The sequence below is a fragment of the Xyrauchen texanus genome, chromosome 28 (assembly GCF_025860055.1).
Source record: "Xyrauchen texanus isolate HMW12.3.18 chromosome 28, RBS_HiC_50CHRs, whole genome shotgun sequence".
Classification (NCBI taxonomy): Eukaryota; Metazoa; Chordata; class Actinopteri; order Cypriniformes; family Catostomidae; genus Xyrauchen; species Xyrauchen texanus.
In genome coordinates this window covers 39,396,017-39,416,975 of record NC_068303.1, presented here as the reverse complement: position 1 = coordinate 39,416,975, position 20,959 = coordinate 39,396,017, and the positions used below count along the sequence as shown (strand labels likewise).

The 20,959-nt window shown below is 42.2% G+C and overlaps 1 protein-coding gene across 2 annotated transcripts in view; it reads left to right on the top strand.

Moving 5' to 3' along the window:
- The window catches only part of scara5 (scavenger receptor class A, member 5 (putative)), a 128,334-nt gene that overhangs the window by 83,187 nt on the left and 24,188 nt on the right, over window positions 1-20,959 (top strand). For both annotated transcript variants that reach the window (XM_052096026.1, XM_052096027.1), the window contains exons 6-8: window positions 697-777; window positions 2,288-2,395; window positions 19,530-19,604. In XM_052096026.1, the coding sequence (XP_051951986.1) occupies window positions 697-777; window positions 2,288-2,395; window positions 19,530-19,604 (264 nt within the window). The remainder of the gene's footprint in view (window positions 1-696; window positions 778-2,287; window positions 2,396-19,529; window positions 19,605-20,959) is intronic.

Here is a 20,959-nt window from a genome sequence, read left to right as displayed (position 1 = left end):
TTTAAATATGAGGAATACATGTAAGACCTTTAAAATGTGTTATCAATGACTTTATGCCTCATTCTATGAGTAGAATTCAGTAAAAGCAATTGTTTTAACCACTCGATGATGATTTAAAGTAATACATATGCATTAGAAAATGTTTAATTTGTCTTACATTCTGAATTCATAACATTAATGCGCTAACGCTATACACAGCCATGATATGCACTGATTAAAATAGTAATTTTTGATGACTCTGATACAACTGCAAACATTGGTGTATAAAAGAGTAATAATGTTTAGAATACAGACAAAAGAATGATGATAAGAGAGCCATATCTTACTTTGGGCGATGTATGAATGGCTTTTGCTGCGGATGGCACATTTGAGTAGATTTGATTACTTTTGTAGACTAATTAATTGGGAAGAAAATCACATGACATGGTCTTGTAAGTTGGTGTGTTCACGTTGAATACTGACTGAAAAACATAAACAAAGTAGTAGGTGCAGCTTCAGGTCACACCTATCGATAACGTGGACCAATGGAGTAAGGTGTTTAGCAGCAGGTTAAAAGTTTTCCTAAAAGTTTGCCCAGGTGAGCTGTTCCGAACCGCCGAAATGAACACAAAAACACCTTTTTGGCCAGATTTTTTTCAAAATTAGTATGAAGTAAATCTGGACCTTAACTGTGTTAATTGTTGTTTATCTTTTTAGGACCACCAGGACCAAAGGGTGAAAAGGGTGATATAGGGCCCCTGGGGCCTGCTGGACTTCCTGGTTTGGCAGGAATTAGAGGTAAAATACCACACACACACTTTTTATAACAGCTAAAATGTATTATTATTTTGAATATTATGTTTTTATTTTCTATTATAAGACATGACAACATAACATACAGACAAAATAAGGACAAATTGAACAGGAATCACAAGGCACAGAGAGACAGAGGAGGGGGGGAAAAACACAGAGGTCCTTAAGTCTTTGTGGTTCTTGATTAAGTCAAGAACCACACATTATAGCGACCACGAGGAGAATGCTTAGGAGACCTGGCTGAAGTCACTCAGCACGCCCTGCATTCGAACTCACAACTCCAGGGGTGGTAATCAATTTAAATCATTAACTTGACTATTACTTACGTTTGACAGATGATTAAAGAGTGGTTGCCAGGTGGCATCAAATTTGGTTATGCTTAGGTCTAATTTCAAAAAGGTCAAGGGAGATGGTCACTGGAGAGTGGTCTGAGATTATTCAATTGTGGTGTTTGATTGAGGTAACAGAGGGAATGATTTTAGAATCAAGTAAAAAAACGTCTATCCTAGAATATGATTCATGTATGTGTGAAAAATATGTCTATTGCATATTGGCTGGGTGCCTCAATCTTCAAATATCAATTAAGTTATAAGAGCCAGTTAAATAGTTAAAACATTAGTGGAAGTGGCCAGAGGGGCACCAGCTCAGGCAGGAAATTTATCCAAAATACGGTAACCAATATGGTTAAAATCCCCCCCTATTTTTAAATGCGTGTCTGGCATGCTCTGTAATATTTGATAAGCTTCCGAATAAAAGCTGGGTCGTCAAAATTTGGTCCATAAATATTTAGAAATGTGACATGAACAGAGAATATGAGACCAGATACTATCACATAGCGACCATTCGGATCGCTTATGGTCGAAATATGCTTAAAAGGGATTGTTTTGTGGAATAAGAAAACACACACCACTATTTATTTTTACACATATATAGTGCATGTTTATGATCAAGTATTCAAAGCGTTCCTGTCAAGTTGTTGTCTAAAATGAGAATTAGATCTGCTCTATGTTATGGGTTATGTGCGGCAGATACAGTTGCTTCTAGCACGCAGTAGCTTGCTTGCGCCTGTGTCAGTAGTTCACGTAACACAGTTTAGTGCATGCCGTTTTTAAATGGGACCCCTTGTTTCACTACAATTGACACAACGTTGAGTGAGTAACAGAAAGGGAACATCATGATTACTGTTGTAACCTCCGTTCCCTGATGGAGGGAATGAGACATTGTGTCCCCCTTGCCATGACACTTGTCCTACCAATGTAAACGGCCGAACCTTAATCTCGGCTCCTGACAGACGCACGTCCACTTCCCTTTATACCCGTATGTCCGGGGGCGGGACATGCAAATTCTGTCTGTTAATTATTCATTGGCCTTTTCTCAAATCCAGAGGTATGCAAGGCTCTCAAGAAAATTTATGCTAGATATCTTGTTCAAGAGAAATTGTCCCGAATAAATGTGTGTTTTGTTTTAAAAATTTTTCAGTTTTTTTTTGTTTCAGGCTTCCCAGGGGAAAAGGGCATTCAGGGTCATCGGGGACTGGCAGGGCCAGGTGGTCAGGATGGACACAATGGAGAAAAAGGAGACATCGGGCCTGAGGGACCAAAAGGTTAGAACTCCACATGGATAGATAGGGTACGACGGGGCTAAAGGCACACTTTAAGGCACTTGTTTGTTTTTGTTTTTTTGCCACATAGTGTTACAAGATTGGAGCAGTAAAATTGGTGAGAAAATTAATAGTAACAGAAGGTTGTTTTGATTAAAAAAAGGTTGTGAGGAAGCCTTTTACCCCACACCTGGGGTAAAAGGCTACAACAGATATAGGGCAAAGTTTATCAACTTTTTAGACAGTATGATGCTTTTTTTAGTAACAAATTAAGATGATGCTTATACAAAATAACCACTTCAGAAAAGTTTTAACCATTTTCTGTTCATTCAGGTCACATTTGGCATTTCATAACATCTCAAGTATACTATGTAAGGAATAATTGACGACGGACCGTTGAATTATAAAAAAAACAATGCATACCTCGAGGTGGTAATGTGGCCACTACATGCAGCTGAGTGCCCATTACACATCGGGTGTGCATTATTTTTCAATAATTAAAAGGGCCAGGGTCAATTATTCCACTTATACCTTGGTTACCATACATTAAGACATCATTCAGGATTTTATCTCAATACATTTTCTGGTTTTCATCCATAAAACGCCCTTGTGAGTGGAACTAATTACTTCTGCCACAGATTCAGCGTCGTGTTTTGGTACATCCGGAGGCTCCGTTGCTAGTTCGAAAATGTAATTCTGTTTATTTTAAATTTTTTATGTAATTTCACTGCTTCAATCGTGTTTTGTGGCCTGTGTTTTTGTGTGTGTGTGTGTGTGAGAGAGAGTGAGTGAGTGAGTGAGTGAGTATTGGTGTGGGTGCAAGCAAAAAAAGAGAGAGTGAGAGGGAAGGCAAGGGTGCCTTTCAACTGAAATTGAAATAAAATTAGGATATTATAGACATTATTTGTCTTTCTTATCTTAGCCAATGTCTTTGTTTTATATGGTTATTTTGCTGTGATAGCCTGTATGGTTCTTTGAAATACCTGGGGCTGTTTGCATAAACATAGACATTAACTGCATCTAACATTTAGTTTGACTAGCTAAAGATGGCATAGATAGCCTGTTGCATAAAACAAGCTCACAGTTGTCTTTAGTAAGACAGTCTATTTTAACATTGCATTGTAGAGGTCGACCAATATGGGTTTTTTCAGGCCGATGCCAATGTTTTGAAATCCGGGTCGGCCGATGGCCGATTAATGCACCGATTTATTTTGGCTTATGTGCTTGTTTTTAACCTCTTATTTGAACCTTTTATTTGTAAGATAAAATGTAACACAAATAATTACTTAAGATAGACAAAATTTCTCAACAAATACATTTATTGAACACTTGACACTTAAATTAAAAATGTATAATGTAAAAACATATTGTATAAATAATGTATAACAAATATATTAAATAAACAAAGCAGGTGTTACGAACTGCTCCGAGACATGAAGGTTGAGATCCAAATACAGCTTTAATTAAGGGGCAATCCAGACACGTAATCCAATATTCAGAGCATCCAAGAGAAGCACAGGCATAACTAGGGATGGGTATCGTTAAGGTTTTAATGGTATTACTATCTTAACGATACTGTTTATCGATCCGGTACTTTAATGGTATTCTTAACGGTTCTTTTTGTTATATATATATATATATATATATATATATATATATATATATATATATATATATATCAAACAAATATAAACGTTATATAGGCACAGTGATTTAATTTCAGGAAGGTCTACTAACATTACTGTTCAGGTGTGGTCTAAAACGAAATCTAATAATCTAGTAATCAATTGTGAAATAACACTGCATTGTTTATCATAGATAGATTAATGCAGAAGTTATTCATTCAAGAGCTGTAAGTGATTTTCTCTTTGCCTTTTGTTGTTTGATTCGCAGTAATGCCTCAATCGTCATCATGTTTATTAGGATGCTTCCCCTTTAAGACCGAGTTCAGATCTAATAGACTCCTGATGCAGCATATTTTCTCCCAACTATTTCCATAACTACGTCCATTTAAGACATAAACTGTGTTTAAGTGAATCTCCAAGCCGGTCGTTTTGACATATTTTTTGTATAGTTGATCGTTTAGACGCGCACATGAAACCCAAAATAGCCTAGTTTGCTTGTCTCTTTGCGGTGTGTTTCGGAGTTTTAGGGAGAAATGTCAGTGCACCGCTGTGGAAGGGAAGGAAGTTGTGCTAGACAGAATGCGGCTTATGTATAAATATTCTTTTTATAATCTTTGGAAGGCGAAATATAAAATAAAATCAGACTAATATCACAGATCTAAACCAGGCTACGTTTGAATGTTTAGTTCTGTCACTCATTTAGCTGGGCTGTGTTGTGCTGGCTGTGCGCGAGATCTCTCTGTCTCTCTCTCTCTCTCTCTGACTGCGAATTTATACAAATTTAATCCTTACTGTTTTCTCCAAGGAACTTAGCTCCTTCCTTAGGCACTGGATGAGGTCTGCTCACTCTGCTGGAAAATGACTCTGGGGCAGTGTGCGTCAAACACGTGTTCCACAACAACACTAGGCTGCCCACAGATGCGCCTGCCTAATAATCGGCTTGATATACTTGGATAATGGCCGATGCCGGTTATGTAAAAAATGATAAAAATCGGCCGATTAATCGGCAGGCCGATTAATCGGTCGACCTCTGTTGCATTGTGGGAAATGTAAGACACCTTAACAGCTTTAAAAAAAATGTCTGACAGTGGACCCTCAATACAGTTTTCATTCGCTGAAAATATTTGTTTATTAGAGGACTAGAGTGCTTCAAAATTGATTCTATTGAACAAATTTAGTGATTTTAACCCAAATAATAAAAAATACATGACATTTTGTTAGCATTGTTGAAGTTAAAGTCAACTCAAGCCCCTTTCAGCTCTCAACTCAAGCCCCCACTGGCTCAGCTGACAATTATTTTCCATGGCAACATGGAATGTGTACAAAAGTTAGCCTAGTGGTGCACTGTCTTACATTTTGGTATTAAATTAGACTGATCGAAGTTTTTATGCAACTGACTGAATAAATTAAGACCAACATTTTATACGACCAACTAGTAAGACTAGTCTGAAACAGTTTTATTCAACTGGTCTCTGCACACCTTATAACGTCTGTCAACTAATCAGAATCAAGCATTCAACAGAAACGTGGTGTAAAACAAATCAATAACCATTGTGATTGGATCAGTCAATGTGAGCCCACTTTGAACATTTTTAATAACAAGTCTATTTGCCCCACTTAAAAAAACAATGTGTTTTACGGGGGTCTTTAGCACCTTCAACAGAGAAGCTTTTTACACAAACCCTTACTATTCTTTCACTAATTGGATAGTTATTAAAAAACATTTGTTGCCTGTATGTCACTCACTCGACATTGTGTCGATGTAGTGACACTAGAGGTTCGATCTTGAGAGCCTCAATCACCTTTGCTTCATTAAGAAAAGGCCAATGAAAATTGGCGAGTGGAATTTGCATGCCGCTCTCGGCGAGCGTCGTGGGTGATTTGGATGTGGATATGTCTTTCTGGGTCTTTCTCCTATGCTCTGCCCTTCCGGCTAGAGCCCGAAGCCATTTGTTTTGAGAATAATGGCTGGCTGATGAAGTTATTGGCTGGCTAGCCGGCTCAGCCAAAACCTAAATGGCTGCTGCAGCCGCCAAACTTTTCATAGCTGCAAATGGCTGAAGCTGCCACTTCATGTCTACAGATGTCTATGTTCAGTGGTGGACAGTAACGAAGTAAATGTAATTCGTTACTGTACTTAAGTAGCTTTTTTGTGTATCTGTACTTTACTGAAGAATTTAAATTTGGGGAGACTTTTACTTTAACTCCACTACATTTCAAAGTCAAATATCTTACTTTTTACTCTACTACATTTTCAAAATCAGTCGTTCCTATTTATTTATGAGTGGATAAAAACGTAACTGGTCAAACAAGCCACCAATCACAGTACAGCGTTTTGAACTTTATTTTGAACTTGCCTTGGCGGCATCTACTAAGCGCGAACCAGGGGTGTGTTTCCCAAAAGCATCGTTAGCCAACTATGGTCGAAAGTTCCGTCGTTATCATCATAGTTCAACGAGTCGGTGTTTCCCGAAACCATCGTTCCAACGAACATTCGCAAACAGCATCGCAGAGTTGTGAGGTTGGAACGACAGCTCTCGACCTGTGGTTAGAAGCAGAGTTTCTTGTTATTATAACATGTGGGCTTAAAAAATTATTATCTTGAGCCAAATAAGCAAGATGACATTCAGTACAATCAGTATCTTTTATTTAGAAGACATACAAATGTCCTTTATGTCTTTTAGTTTGTCAATAGATTTAAAGCACCGTTTTTGAAGAGTGCGCATGTGTGAACGTGCTCTAGTGCGTAAGAACGAGCCTATGATTGAATCTGGAAATAAAGCAAATAACTGAGAAAAATATGAGATAGTCCTCAGATGACATGTCCGTAATTTATAGCAAAACATCTAGCATTAATTCGATCACAAACAGATTTATTAAAAGTAGTTTTTACTCCACCACATGTGTGACATCATTAACCAACGTGGTTGAACAACCAATTTGCGACAATACGGTTTCGGGAAACAGTCGTGACTAGCAAGTTGATTTCTTCAACAGTGCATCGTACTACGGTAGTGGAGCAGCAAGTTACGTCGTTGTACGGGAAACGCACCCCAGAGCCGTTAAATATGAGAGTTGCGAACATAGATGGTTGCGACAGTGATCTCGCCGCCGCGCGGTCACGTGATTCATGTAGCTCTCAATAGTTCCAAACAAATTGCGTTGCCAATGATTTTAAGCGGGGCAGAGAGCAGCAGCTATTATTGCAGCAATTATCGGTAAATATTGACGCATAATGTACATTGCTTATTATGTTGACACTAAAATGACTCATATAATAGCATTGTTTTTCTGGGGAGTAGCAGAAACACTGCATTAATACGTTTTTGTGTTTAATTTTGGAGGGAAATTGGCTGCTCCCATAACATAGAATATATATATATATTCTATGTATGTGTGTGTGTGTATATATGTGTGCACGTGTATGTGTATATATATATTTATATTTAATGGCATTGTGCAGGTTTATGTGAATGTATCATAACATTAGGATGTTAATAATTATGACCATAGACACTTGAGAAAAATATATACAGTAAAAACTGTAAATGTATTATACCTTATGGGAACAGCCCCTTCCCTCCAAAATTAAACACACAAAAAATGTATTCAATTCAATATATATATATATATATATATATATATATATATATATATATATATATATATATCTGACTAATTAATGTCATTTTATTAATAGATTGGTGTGCCAAGAGTGTCATTAGTCTTCATGTAGACTAAGCAAGAGTCTTGTGACAAATTATAATAGGACATTATGGCCATAAAAAATCATAGTACTTGGCAAATACTTTTGTACTTTTACTCAAGTGAATGTTTAAAGGCAGCACTTCTACTTTTACTTGAGTAATATTTTACCTTGAGTATCTTTACTTTAACTCAAGTACATGGTATGTGTACTTCGTCCACCACTGTCTATGTTATACTGATTTACTAGATCTCAATATTTCCAAGCAATGCATGGCTTACACTATATTTCTACAAAATCCAATACAATGTAATAAAGAAAACACAAGATTTTACTTTCACAACGTATGTACATATTTATTTTGTAGTCTGTATGCTACTAAACATTTTCAAATAGCCTACAATGTGTTGTGTTTAGGCTAAATGTATGTAGGCTAAGTTGTATACAATAACTTGGCATTATCATGGATGAAGCTTATCATATTACACCTTGAAGGAGCAAGTGATGATCGTTTGCCATTGAGCAGTAGGCCAGTGGAACTAAACATGCATTCCACCGGCACACTACCTGCGTGACGGCAGAGATCGCGGAGAAGTATGTTGATTAAGAACGCAAACTTTTGTTGTATTTATGAGAAATCTACAGACGCAAACAGACGAAGTGTAGTAAAATAAAGACCTAAATGTGTATTTCGGACTTTTTTTCACCACAAGTCTGAAAGAAGACATGTTATTGAAGATAAATATCCAAAAATCTCAAAATTGACCAGTAAAAAAAAACGATGTTTTTGCCTGCCGTGTCTCGCCTTAATATAAACACACACTGTTATCAGTAGCCTATTATTTTGGACAAAGTTTTGCACATTTCACTTCAATGTACACTGAAGTATGCGTCGTGAATTAGCAATGTGGAAACGGTGGTTTGTTACTGCAGTAATATCACGTTCAGTGCTATAAATCTCTCCGTATAAATCTCTCCGTTCCAGAATATTTGGTTCATAACATCAATCTTTGATTCAGGTGTTTGTGCAACCGTGCCCTGAAGATTTAACAAAAGTCTGGGTAGGCCTAATTTAAAAAAAAAAAGTAAGTAGGAATTAGGAAAGTATGTGAGAAGTGAGATCAAAATTACCCTGCTTGCTTCTTTCCGCCATTTCACCTCAGTGCGAGAAAAAAATGCATCGCTTCTTCTGTACGGAAAACGAGCAATTTTAATTGGTCATCAATTCACTGTGAGTCTGTGTATCGTAGCAACGAGCACAAGACTGTGCTGTTATGAATCCAGTGGGAAAATAGATCTTGTGTATTGTTTATATATTTCGTGTGTGTATGTCACTATGTGATAGAATTATTATTTGATGCAAATAATTCTAGCCGGCTCAGCGAAACTTTATCAGATGGCGGCTCAATTTGGCTTACGAAATTATTGGCTGGCGGCGGCTGAAATTCTAAATGGCGCAAATGGCGGCGCCTGGCGGCAGCTTCGGGGTCTACTTCCGGCACTTGTGTTTGTGAAGGCCAGGTGCCGAAATTCTTTTTGCAAAACAGCGGTGATAGACATGAACACTCAGGCCAGATCCCCCTCTATGAGGTGGCTGTAGGCTCTGAAGTGGTGTCTCTTCGCAAATTGGTGTTCTTTCCGTGGGGAAGATCCACAGATATGTGTGGTCGGTCTGTGTTGTCCTTCCTACAGGAGGGGCTGGAGAGACGGCTCTCTCCCTCCACCCTGAAGGTGTACGTGGCTGCTATAGCAGCATATCACTATTCACTAGACGGGAGACCCTCACAAAATCACGCCTTGATCACCAGGTACCTCAAGGGCGCGAGGAGATTGAATCCTCTAAGACTGCGCCTGATTCCCTCTGGGATCTCTCTGTGGTCCTACCTGCTTTACAGAAAGCTCCCTTTGAGCCCCTGGAGCAGGCCGATCTCAGCACTTTGTCTCTGAAGATGGCCCTTCTTGTGGCACTCACTTCTATCAACAGAGTTGGGGAATTTCTGGCGCTCTCTGTCACCAGCGAATGCCTTGAGTTCGGGCCGACACAAACTCACCTGATCTTGAGACCCCAGCCCAAAGTTCCCAACACTCTCTTTCGGGATCAGGTGATGAACCTGCTAGCGCTCCCTTCAGAGGAGGAACACCCAGCCTTGTCGTTGCTGTGTCCAGTTCCTGCCCTGAGCATTTATCTGGACCACATGCAGAGCTTTAGATGCTTCGAGCAGCTCTTTGTTTGTTTTGGAGGACAGCAGAAGGGGATAACTCCAAAAACAGTCTCCAAACAGAGGCTAGCCCATTGGATTGTGGATGCCATTTCCTTGGCCTACCAATCACAAGACCTTTTGTGCCCCTTGGGAGTCCGGGCGTACTCCACTAGAGGTGTTGCGTCTTCCTGGGCACTGGCAAGGGGCAGAGCAGCGGGTTGGGCTACACCCAATACTGTTGTGAGGTTCTACAACCTCCAGAGTCTAGACCAGGCTGGTGTAACGCTTGCATTTGCGCCTTTCCCCTTTCAAGGTGATAATGTGCGCTATCTTGTCCACAATGGTTACCCGTAACCGGTGAACACTGGATGCCTCTTTAATTTCTTAAGCACTATTCGGTGACGAACTCGGCAGAGGAGTAATGCCGCCAGGCCCAGTACTCGTGGTATGCCTCTTTTCAGGTGAGCCTGCATACTTGGATTCCCCCCTCGGTAATCCCGTATGAGGTGTTCCCACTGTTCGGTTTCCCCTTAGGTGAACACTGTGTTTCCCCTCGACAGAGCTTCGCTCTGCCTCGGCCGATGTTGCTGTGTACCCTCTCCGTAGATAGGGTCCTCCAGTGGCTTCATTCAATATGTGAACGTCCCGTGGGTAAGTCTATGTGAGGGATTCCCCACATGTTAACCTCCCTCTGGTAGGATGTGGTCTCTGTATGCTCTCCCTCCTGGAGAGGGAAGAGCACTTCTCCAACACTATTCTAGCAGGTGCTTGGTGGGAAATTGCTTAATACGAAAATCAGGAAAGGCCACTGCCTGTAGCGTCCTCCGGAAAGTGCCTCCACTCACCCTTAACAGGATCGGGGAGATGCCTTACCTAACTCGCTGGAAGGTCACGATGTGGTCGGGTGCTCGCTGAGAGGCACGCAGCAGCTTGCCCGTATCTGCTCCTTTGTACTTCATGAGTCTTGGTTACGAATGTAACCTCTGTTCCCTGATGGAGGTAACGAAACGTTGTGGGTGAGATGGAGTGGTGTGGCGTAGTGGCCAAAGCACAGGGCTGTTAATCAGATGGTTTCTGGTTTGAACCCCACAGCCACCACCATTGTGCCCTTGAGCAAGGCACTTAACTCCAGGTTGCTCCAGGGGGATTGTCCCTGTAATAATTGCACTGTAAGTTGCTTTGGATAAAAGTGTCTGCCAAATGCATAAATGTAAATGTGTCCCTTCTGCTGTGGTGCTGAACCGACCGCTGACATGTCCAGGACTCTCTCTTGGCTCCTCAGCGCAAATCTGAATGAGTGGTGCATGCCATCTCCTTTTATACCTGTGTGTCCGGGGCAGAGAGCAGCTGCAAATTCCACTTGCCAATTTTTATTGGCCTTTTCTGAATAAAGCAAAGGTGATTGGGACTCTCAAGATCGAACCCCTTGGTCACTACATTAACACAACGTCTCATTCCCTCCATCAAGGAACAGAGGTTACATTTGTAACCTAGACGATTTAATCACCATGAACAAAACTGAAAATGACAAATAATGATTTTGCCTCAAATTAAATGTGATAATTTCAGGGGTTCTCATTAGCTACATTTGCAAAATTTGGAATATCAAATTTTAGACATTGCGTGCAGTGATCTCATGGATTAGGAATATTTTGCAGTGTATAGTGATAAACAGGTGATAAGAAAAGGTGGTCATTTTTGTTGCTGTTTAGTGTTTTGGCCGAAAATAAAATCTAAGTGCCATTTACCCAGCGGTAAATGGCACTTAGCTCTGTCGTAACCTACACAGAAAATTAAAGCTTCTTGTGGACAACACACAAATGTATGTGTTTAATTTGCTTAAAGTCAACAAAAACCGTATTCACAACCATATTACATCTGTGATGTGATTTCTTCAATTATAACAGGATAATCTATTTTTGATTGTGGAGATTGCTTGGTGATGTCAGCTGAACTGGACACTTTTTCAGAGGTGTTTTATGTTTAACAGATAAGATTTTGATGAAAGATAATTGACACATATTGTCTCTTTGAAATAATGTGCACAGATGAATTGTACACAGTAAGACGAGGTGAACATCACAACCTTTAGTCAATCCCTAGGTTTCTATTTCTGCTGTGTCACACCAGGTAGCCACGGCCAATGTGAAATGTCTAAATGGTTCCAAAATTCTGCCCCACACAACTTCAAATATGAAACCTCAAATATGATTGGATTGGCTGTGATTGTGTCACATCGTGCAGCAGTTCCGTGTTGAGTATGGATAGGTATTCTCTGTTTCTAGGAACTTTGTTAGGACCTGGTTAGGACATAGTGTAAAGCACTGGGCTTTCAACACAACTATCACAAATTCCAGGCTTTACTCACTTCTCTGTAAATCTCTATTTTCATCCTGAATCTCTTTTTTGAGCTCAAAAACTAAAACACTGATCTCATCCTCTGAACATGCACTGCTGCTTAAACACCTTCCAAAACATATAATGAATTCCCCTAATGTTCTCCAGATCAGCAGTCCATCCCCCACTCTGAACTTTACCAAACACTCCACCCAATTCGCCTGTTTTTATTGCCTCATTCGAGGTGTTTATTGAGACTCAGAACTGTGTTTTTGTAATTGAATCGTCCTCAATAACATTCACTGTGATCCAGGGCCTCAGTAAATGTGTGGCTGCTCTGACTGTGCTCCTCTGCAATGGATGCGTCAATATTTTCAAAGAGCATGACTGTGCTTAACAAACATTTTACACATACATGTTAAAAAAATGACTATGTGTCAATTAGGGAAACTCTGGCTAGAGAACTACAGTCATGGCTGTTACATTCATGAGTTACAGTCATGGCTGGAAATGGGGGGAGGGGAGGATATGGGGAAAAGAGTCCACAGAGTGAATTTCGTGGGGGAACGGTGTTCCTGTTCAAACTGGCTACATTTGTTAGGGGAATGAACAGTATGTCTATCTTCTATCATTACTACGAATGCTTTTCGGATTCCGCACATAAGTGCATGGGATCTTCTGTCTGTGGTTGCGCAGTGTTAACTACAGTGACTGGTCAGAACACTTGCATGCAACAGATTGGCAAATGCACACGAGAATCCACAGGCAACTAATCCACACATGAACGCAACAGGTCCACACATGCTCAATTCACAAATTCATGCACCAGAAGACTGCACAAATATACAGGTTTCTTTGTTCATTATACCATCCACATGTACATAAGTCATGCAGTATGTGTAATTGAATGCACAAATAAATGCTGAGCCATTTGTATCGGTATTCTTCTTCGAGAATATCTGTTCTGCAGTCTTGACATATATATATATATATATATATATATATACACGTGCAATGTGGGGGGGTTAGCGTGGCTGACAGCAAATGCCCAATGATTAAAACAAAGGGAAATATATATATATATATATATATATTTTTGTTGACAAAAATGAATGTTCAGTTTCATTGTTTGAGAGGAAGTGGGCCAAATATCTGGCATTTTTGGAAGGCTTTCAGGGAGGGACAGTGGAGAGAGGTGTAGTTGTTATGTTTGTGAATAATAATATTATTATTTTTTTTTTGTGTGTGTGTGTGTGTGTGTGTGTGTGTGAATCTTTTTGACTTAATAATGGGCTGCAAGCCTGAACGGCTCATTCGGAGACACTCTTATTTATTGATGGGGAAAGGAAAGAAACGAGGGGATGGTCTTTTACCATATTTTGTGGTTGTCTACACACACTGGGGACACATAATAATGTTTATTTTGCATAATATGTCCCCTTTAACACTGTTTCACATCTATTTAATCACTGTACCTTGTGTTACATTGTCCCGGCATAAAAAAAGAGAAGCTGGATTCAGGAGTTTGTTTGGAATATACTCGTAGCAGATTACACGTGCATAAATATATAGACAGGGGACTGATATTTATCCAACAGCCCTGCTTAAAAGACTGGCATTGCTGATCGCCAGCTTGTTTTGTTTGCTGGTCCCCCAGCCAAGTGATACTGGTGTGTTGGTGTCCCCACTAGGCTTCTTAACTAGTTAAACCACCTTCACCTGAAAGACTATGCTGGTCAACCATCAGCTATGTTTTGCTGGTGAAAAGCATGGCTATACTGGTCCTCTATCTAGAGCAGCACCAAACCATCATTAACCAGCTTAGACCAGCATGGGATCTTTTTAGCAGGGAGTGCTCTTTACTCCTCTGACTCGCTTAAAAATACAGATTTTATATTCCTAAAAAAGCATCAAAAACCTGGAAAGAAAATAATGAAACAATTATGCCAAATTCATAAATAAATGCTTTAACAGTGTTAGAAATATTAATCTCAGTCATTAACAGCTGAATGCTAAAATGTCCGGGCAATGAACCAGAATAAATATGTTTGTAGAACAGTGCCACCTACTTTACAGAGGTGAAATTTTTTTTTCTTCATTTTATGCATTTCAGTGTATGTGTTAATAGACCCCTTGTCTGTGGTATGTACAGCAAATTTGTTTCAGATTTGGTGTGAATAGGTGTTTGTCAGTTGTCAATCAAAAAAAAGAAACGTTTAATTCTAATCTCACACAGCACAGATGCAGTAAAGAAGCCATGCGATTCCACTCTAGTTAATACGGCTCAAACACTTCTGTGAGATGCTGCCGCTATTCTTAAAGAGACAGTACTGGTTTAGCACTTGTTTTACAATCAATGTAAATTTTTGTTAATACATGTTAATAATAAAAACAAATTATTTAAGTATTAGTGGTTACGTAGTCAAAACGTCTAGGTTACGGATGTAACCTCCGTTCCCTGATGGAGGGAACGAGACGTTGAGAAGCGATATTAGGGGTCTCTCTTGAGCACCGAATATACCTCTGATCTATGAAAAAAGGCCAATGAGAAGTTGGCAGCTAGTATTTGCATACCCCGCCCCCGGACATACGGGTATAAAGGCGAGGAAATACTAGAGTTCATTCAGGATGTTTCTGAGGAGCCGGAAATGGTCCGGCCACTACAGCGGCTCGGCTCAGCGACCTGGCCGGGAAGACACAACGTCTCGTTCCCTCCATCAGGTAACGGAGGTTACATCCGTAACCTAGACGTTCCTCGTCTGTCGCTCTCTTTGACGTTGTGTCGGAGAAGCAACACTAGGGGTCCAATTTAAATCACGCCATGCGCTGAGCCGTGTACGTGTTCTGCTGACACAGGAGCGGGCAGGTGACTTACGTGCCAAGATGACCATCTGTGTCAGACTGCACATACCCTTCCCCAATGCCCCAAAAAAGTCGTCGGAGTCCTTCTGGTTACCCTAGACAAACGGGCCAAGCCTGGCTGGGCCTCTTTTCTCTCTATGTTTCTCACATAGAGCAATAGACAGCCGGGGCCCTTACATGCATCGAGGGAAGGGGGTCTTACCCAATTTCCTATTCTTTCAGGGGGAAAAGACCCTGCGGAAACCACACCTGCCTGGAAGGGGAGGTAAGAGTGGTGAATACGTAACATGTGTTTTTAGGCAACACGTGGAAAGTGGCGTGGTGGTAGATCCAGCCTCAAGGAGGGGGGAGTTGCTACAACACGGCGACCGGAGGGCAGCCTGGGACTGCCTAAGGAAAACGCGGGTCCACTTTGGTAAGGGGACCGTATCGCAGAAAATACACACAGGGGTAGTCCGAGTTGGAGTTGGACCCAGGAGGGCTAGGGAGGAATCGTCCAGGGATCCGAGGAGTGGGATGTCCTGGGAGAAAAAATGCACAATTTTACCTCAACCGAGGGAAAGGACACTAAATGCAAGCAATTCACCCGGCCAGCCCATCAGCGTGTTATCGAGTTCTACTGGCTCGGACCTGAGAAAACACGGGATGATACAGACTCAACCCTGAGACTGTAAAGTCTTGCAAGGGTATTGGGTGTTGCCCAACCCGCTGCTCTACATATGTCTGCCAGAGAGGTCCCCCTGGCCAGTGCCCAGGAGGACGCAACACTCCTTGTTGAGTGAGCTCGGACCCGCAGGGGGGGCATGGCCTGGGTGTGATAGGCCAATGAAATGGCGTCCACTACCCAGTGGGAAAGCCTTTGTTTGGAGACAGCGTTCCCTTTCCGCTGTCCCCCAAAGCAGACAAGAGCTGCTCAGAACATCTAAAGCTCTGCGTGCGGTCCAGGTGGGTATGCAAAGCACGTAATGGACACAGCAATGAAGGGGCTGGGTCTGCCTCCTCCCGGGGCAGCGCTTGCAGGTTCACTACCTGGTGGTAGGAACCTTGGGCACGTAGCCCGGTCGCGGTCTTAGGATCACATATGTGTCTGCCGGACCGAACTCCAGGCAAGTGTCGCTGACAGAGAACGCTTGCAGGTCCCCGACCCTCTTGATGGAGGTGAGCGCGATCAGCAGGGCAGTCTTAAGAGAGAGGCCCTGATCCAACTGATTCTAGCAGCTCGAAGGGAGGTCTCTGGAGGCCTGCGAGGACTACCGAGAGGTCCCAGGAGTGGAACATGGCCGTGAGGGATTTAACATCCGGCACCTCTTAGGAACCCGATGATTAAATCGTCCTTCAGGTCTACCGCTGCGAACCAATCTAGCTGCCGAACGCAAGTTTTAAATGTGTTCTTGGGTGCGCATTTTTTGAACGGGTTTGTGCAAAGCCTGGTTGAAAACTCATAAGTTCAAGATCGGTCGTAAGCCACCGCGCTTCCTTGGGTATGATGAAGTAAGGGCTGTAGGGACCCTTCTTCATCTCGGTTGGAGGGACAGGCTCTATATAATGTCTTTAAGAAAGAGACGATTTCCACATGCATGGATTTGGAAAATGGTAAAGCGGACGCCCACGAAGGGGGTGGAGGCCTGGCAAACTGAATTGCGTAACCGAGTAGGATGGCCCTGGACAGCCAGCATGACGGATTGGGGAGTGAAAGACACACATCTAAGCTCCGTGCTGGGGGGTGCTAAGGGGACGATAACTTTTGACGTACCCGGCGGGGCTTCGCAGCGGGGCGGAGCAGGTAGTATGGCGTCGGGAGGTGAGGACGCGTCCCGAGGCTCTAGTGCTGAGAAAGGACTCGAAGCTCTTACCTTGCTCCACACACCTGGCAGGGGGCGGGTTAGTGACTGAGGAGGAGGTCCTGTAGCGGCGTCCTCTGGGAACAGTCGTGGGGCTGAGGGCGGAGTGTCCGCGTCCAGCGTGCCGGGACTGTTGAACTGTGGCGGCAGAGTGCCGTGAGAACAGCATCTGCAGGCCAGGTGACCCAGAAAGAGGAAATTGCTCTGTTAGTAAAAAACGTGCAAAAACAAAGTACCTTTAACTGAAGGTTTCTCTTCCTGGCCCTCCACCGGGGGACGGAGTGGTCTGTTTACCAACTCCGGAGCAAACGTCTCGATCTCTGGGTCGTTCATCTCTGGAATGCTTGGGAGCCTTCCGGGTCCTCGAAGTGCTCCGTGAGACGGTGGGCGTGCGCTTCCTGCGGGATGCTTGACGCTGGGGCTGAGAGCTGGGCCCACTCTTGGTTGAGGTGGAGCAGCAAGGTTTGCGGGAGGGCAGGATGTGTAAAATGGCCTCCGTCTGCTTCTTCACCGCTGAGGACTGCTGGGCGGAGTCGTCAACGGTGCCGCCGAATGGACGGAGCGGGGAGACGGGGGTGTTCAAGAAGGTGCCTGTATTTCGACCAGGTCCAGTACATAGGTTGCGTTTCTGGACCACAGGGGTGGCCATCGCCCGTTCGAGTGCTGGTGCTTCTGACCTGAAGGTGCCCTTTTATGGCTTACTCAACTCGTCATGCACGTCTGGGAAGAAAGGAACCGGGGGGAGCGGCACGGCTGTGAGCGGCGCACATGCCCGATCAAGTAGCCGTGGGGGGGGCAGGATTTTCCGGTCCAGCCTTGTGCTTGCGGTACCCGGCAAAGCATAGCGGACCTCCTGTGCATCAGGCTCAGACTGGATGCGCAGACCCGAAGGCGGTGGCTCAGATGAGTCATCAGCAGACTCCGCTGTAACGCTCTCCGATGCGGCGCGATTATCATCATCCAATTCCAGGAGCTCAAGGGACCGCGAAGCGGCCGCACTCATCCCGAGCTCAGATGGGAGCAAGCAAACGTGCCGGGGAGGCGGGTGGTTCGCGATATTTACCCGGCGAACGCAAGCCATCATTATCCCCAAATCGCCTCCGTCACCCGCGGCACCTGCCTCAATCCCGTAGGAAAGAGGCAAGGCGCGGGGGGTGGCTGACCCATTGGAGAGAAATCGCTCATCCCGAACTCGGACGGAAGCCAGCAAGCGTGCTGGGAGGCGGGTGGTTCGAGAGGATTTACCCGGCGAACAGAGCCCGTCAATGTCCCCAAATCGCCTTCATCGCCCGTGGCGCCTGCCCCAAATACAGCTGTGTATTTTGCTCTTTTAGAAAATAACTCTTTTAACTGCACTGTCGATGCGCCCAGGGACAACTGCACCGCCTTGCAGAGAAGGAGAAAGCCGCTGTAATGCGCCGTAGAATCCAACAGCATGCAGAGCGTCAGAAGAATACAGGAACAGGTGTGACTCATAGCAAACAGCATGCACAACCATCGGCTCCCAAGAAAATTTCTGAATGAACTCTAGTATTTCCTCGCCTTTATACCCATATGTCCGGGGGCAGAGTATGCAAATACTAGCTGCCAACTTCTCACTGGCCTTTTTTCATAGATCAGAGGTATATTCGGTGCTCAAGAGAGACCCCTAGTGTCGCTTCTCCGACACAACGTCGAAGAGAGTGACAAAGATGGAACTGTTTTTATGGATCAACTGGTGATCGTGTTATCTGGGGACGTGCACGTGAATCATTTTCTGGATGTTCCCGCAGATTTATTGAATGGGTATTGCAATTTTACAGAAATCTGTGGAATATACTGTATATATTCATTAAAACAAAATGCTAATGGTTGTTAAAAGGTTGTGCTGTCAGGCTGATCTTACTGTGTATTCGGCATCAGTAGGTCTGTGCTTACTGAAATTACTGAAACGTACCTTTGCACTGCAAAATTCCACGGGCAAAGATGGCTTGGCAGATGCTCACCAAAAAAAAAAAAACTTCCAAGCAGCCTCTTTTTAATCCATACTGCAATCCATACTCTGGCATAGTGAAGTTCAAAAGAAGCTCTCCGCTAAAATTATATCCTTGTCCATTGTGAATATTCAATGTTGCTCTGTATTTTTGGGCCAGTTGCGATGTAAAATCCCTGACCGATTGCGCTTTCCAGTCCAGCCCTGAGCACTATCTGTTATCCATTAAAACAATTCATCACTTAACCTTAACTGGCTGTTCAGAAGTTTCGAATCATCTAATGATCTAATGATGAGGGACTAATGACATGTAAACACGTAAGCTCAAGTTCAGAGCTAGATGTTTTTGCAGCTTAGTTTCAATAAATGCTCTTTTTGGACTGGGGAGATGGTCTTGAGTTCTGAGAGTTAGGGTTAATCGATGTTTTCATAATACTTCAAGCTCTTGTACCATAAAAGATCATTGAAAATGTAGTTCTTTGTGTTTTGTCCTCTTTAATGAAATATAAGATGTTTGGGAGTATACAGTCAAATGTGCTGTTCACAAATGGGCATATTGAAAGGTGAATATAACTGTGTGCTTCATCCCGCAGGTGAGCGAGGAGAAAGAGGACAGAAAGGACAGAAAGGAGAGAAGGGAGAGCATGGAGACAAAGGAGTTAAAACAGGTGAACATTTATATCCATGCAGAAAATGTACATAAATAAACATACCATTCTACCGAATATGTTATATAGTGAAGCACCATGTACATTCATAGGAATAGAGATGATAAGCCCTTATTTCTCATGAAGCAAAACCTTTGTGATTAATTTCACGCCACAGAAATGTGTCTCCTCCTCACTTTGTGTCATTAACACCGCGTGGCCAGGTCATTACACGACCATTATAGTTAAGCCGGAGCGCTTTGCGTTCACTATCCCTTAAAATTCCCTTATTTTTTGGCATTAAAATGTGGTTGGAAATTGAAGTATAACTGCGATCAGACAATTATTTAATCATCGCGACAGGCCTAATTTTAACTGTAATGTAATACAGTTTCTAATAATTTGTATTTAAAATAAGTAACACCTTTACATGTATTGCATTACTCCCCAACCCTGCTCGTGCCTAGACCAATAACAGCAATTCAGATTTTTTGGTCTTGCTCATGTGATGTTGCTTAAATATCCAAAATATGTGATGTAATGAAAGTCAACCAGTGCAGTTTTATGACCTTGATCACAAACATACTTGTTCTTCAGTCAGGGCTTTGGTAGGTAACTGTATCCAGATGGGTTGAACAGGTTCCGTTCCATGAAGCCATTACATATTTATAGCAAGCAATAGCATATCCTGGCTGTTATGATTTTTATAAGTCTAAGCAGCAAATCTTCAATTGTTTCCAAGATCACCGTAATATTTATTTTTAGCTAAAGGTTTTAAGATGTCAAGGCTAAAACCATTGATGGTACATGATGACAGGAAGGTACATGATGTCTTCCTGTCAATTAATTTCAGCACATAGAGATGCTATTGTTATAATACGAGTGTCAAACTATTCTGACAGCCCTGCAGGTGACATACATTATAGAATCAAGCCGAGGATAACAGTTCAGGTTGTGTAATTGTAATAAGGAGTACCGCCGTGCATAGCAAAGATAGTCTAAATAGTCATACAATATGCCAGAAGTTTACATTTCACAGAATGCATAGCCATTCAGTTTGTAGAAATCACACGAGTACTAATAACATTTTCCAAATTATGTGTGCCCGGAAACTATGAGCAGTCATTCTGTCATAATTTGTTTTTTAATTATTTATTTTTTAGGTGTGGAACACAAAAGTGGATTTTTTATTATTTTTTTAAATCACAAATTTCTCACAGTAAAAGATAATTCTTTTAATGAAAGTTAATCAAATCAATTTTTTTAACACAGAAAACACAATGACAGTGAAATCCAAAAACAACATATTACTGTAGTAAGTAAAAGATGAGCTCTCAATAATCACCAAATAACAAATAACAAAAAATTATAACAAA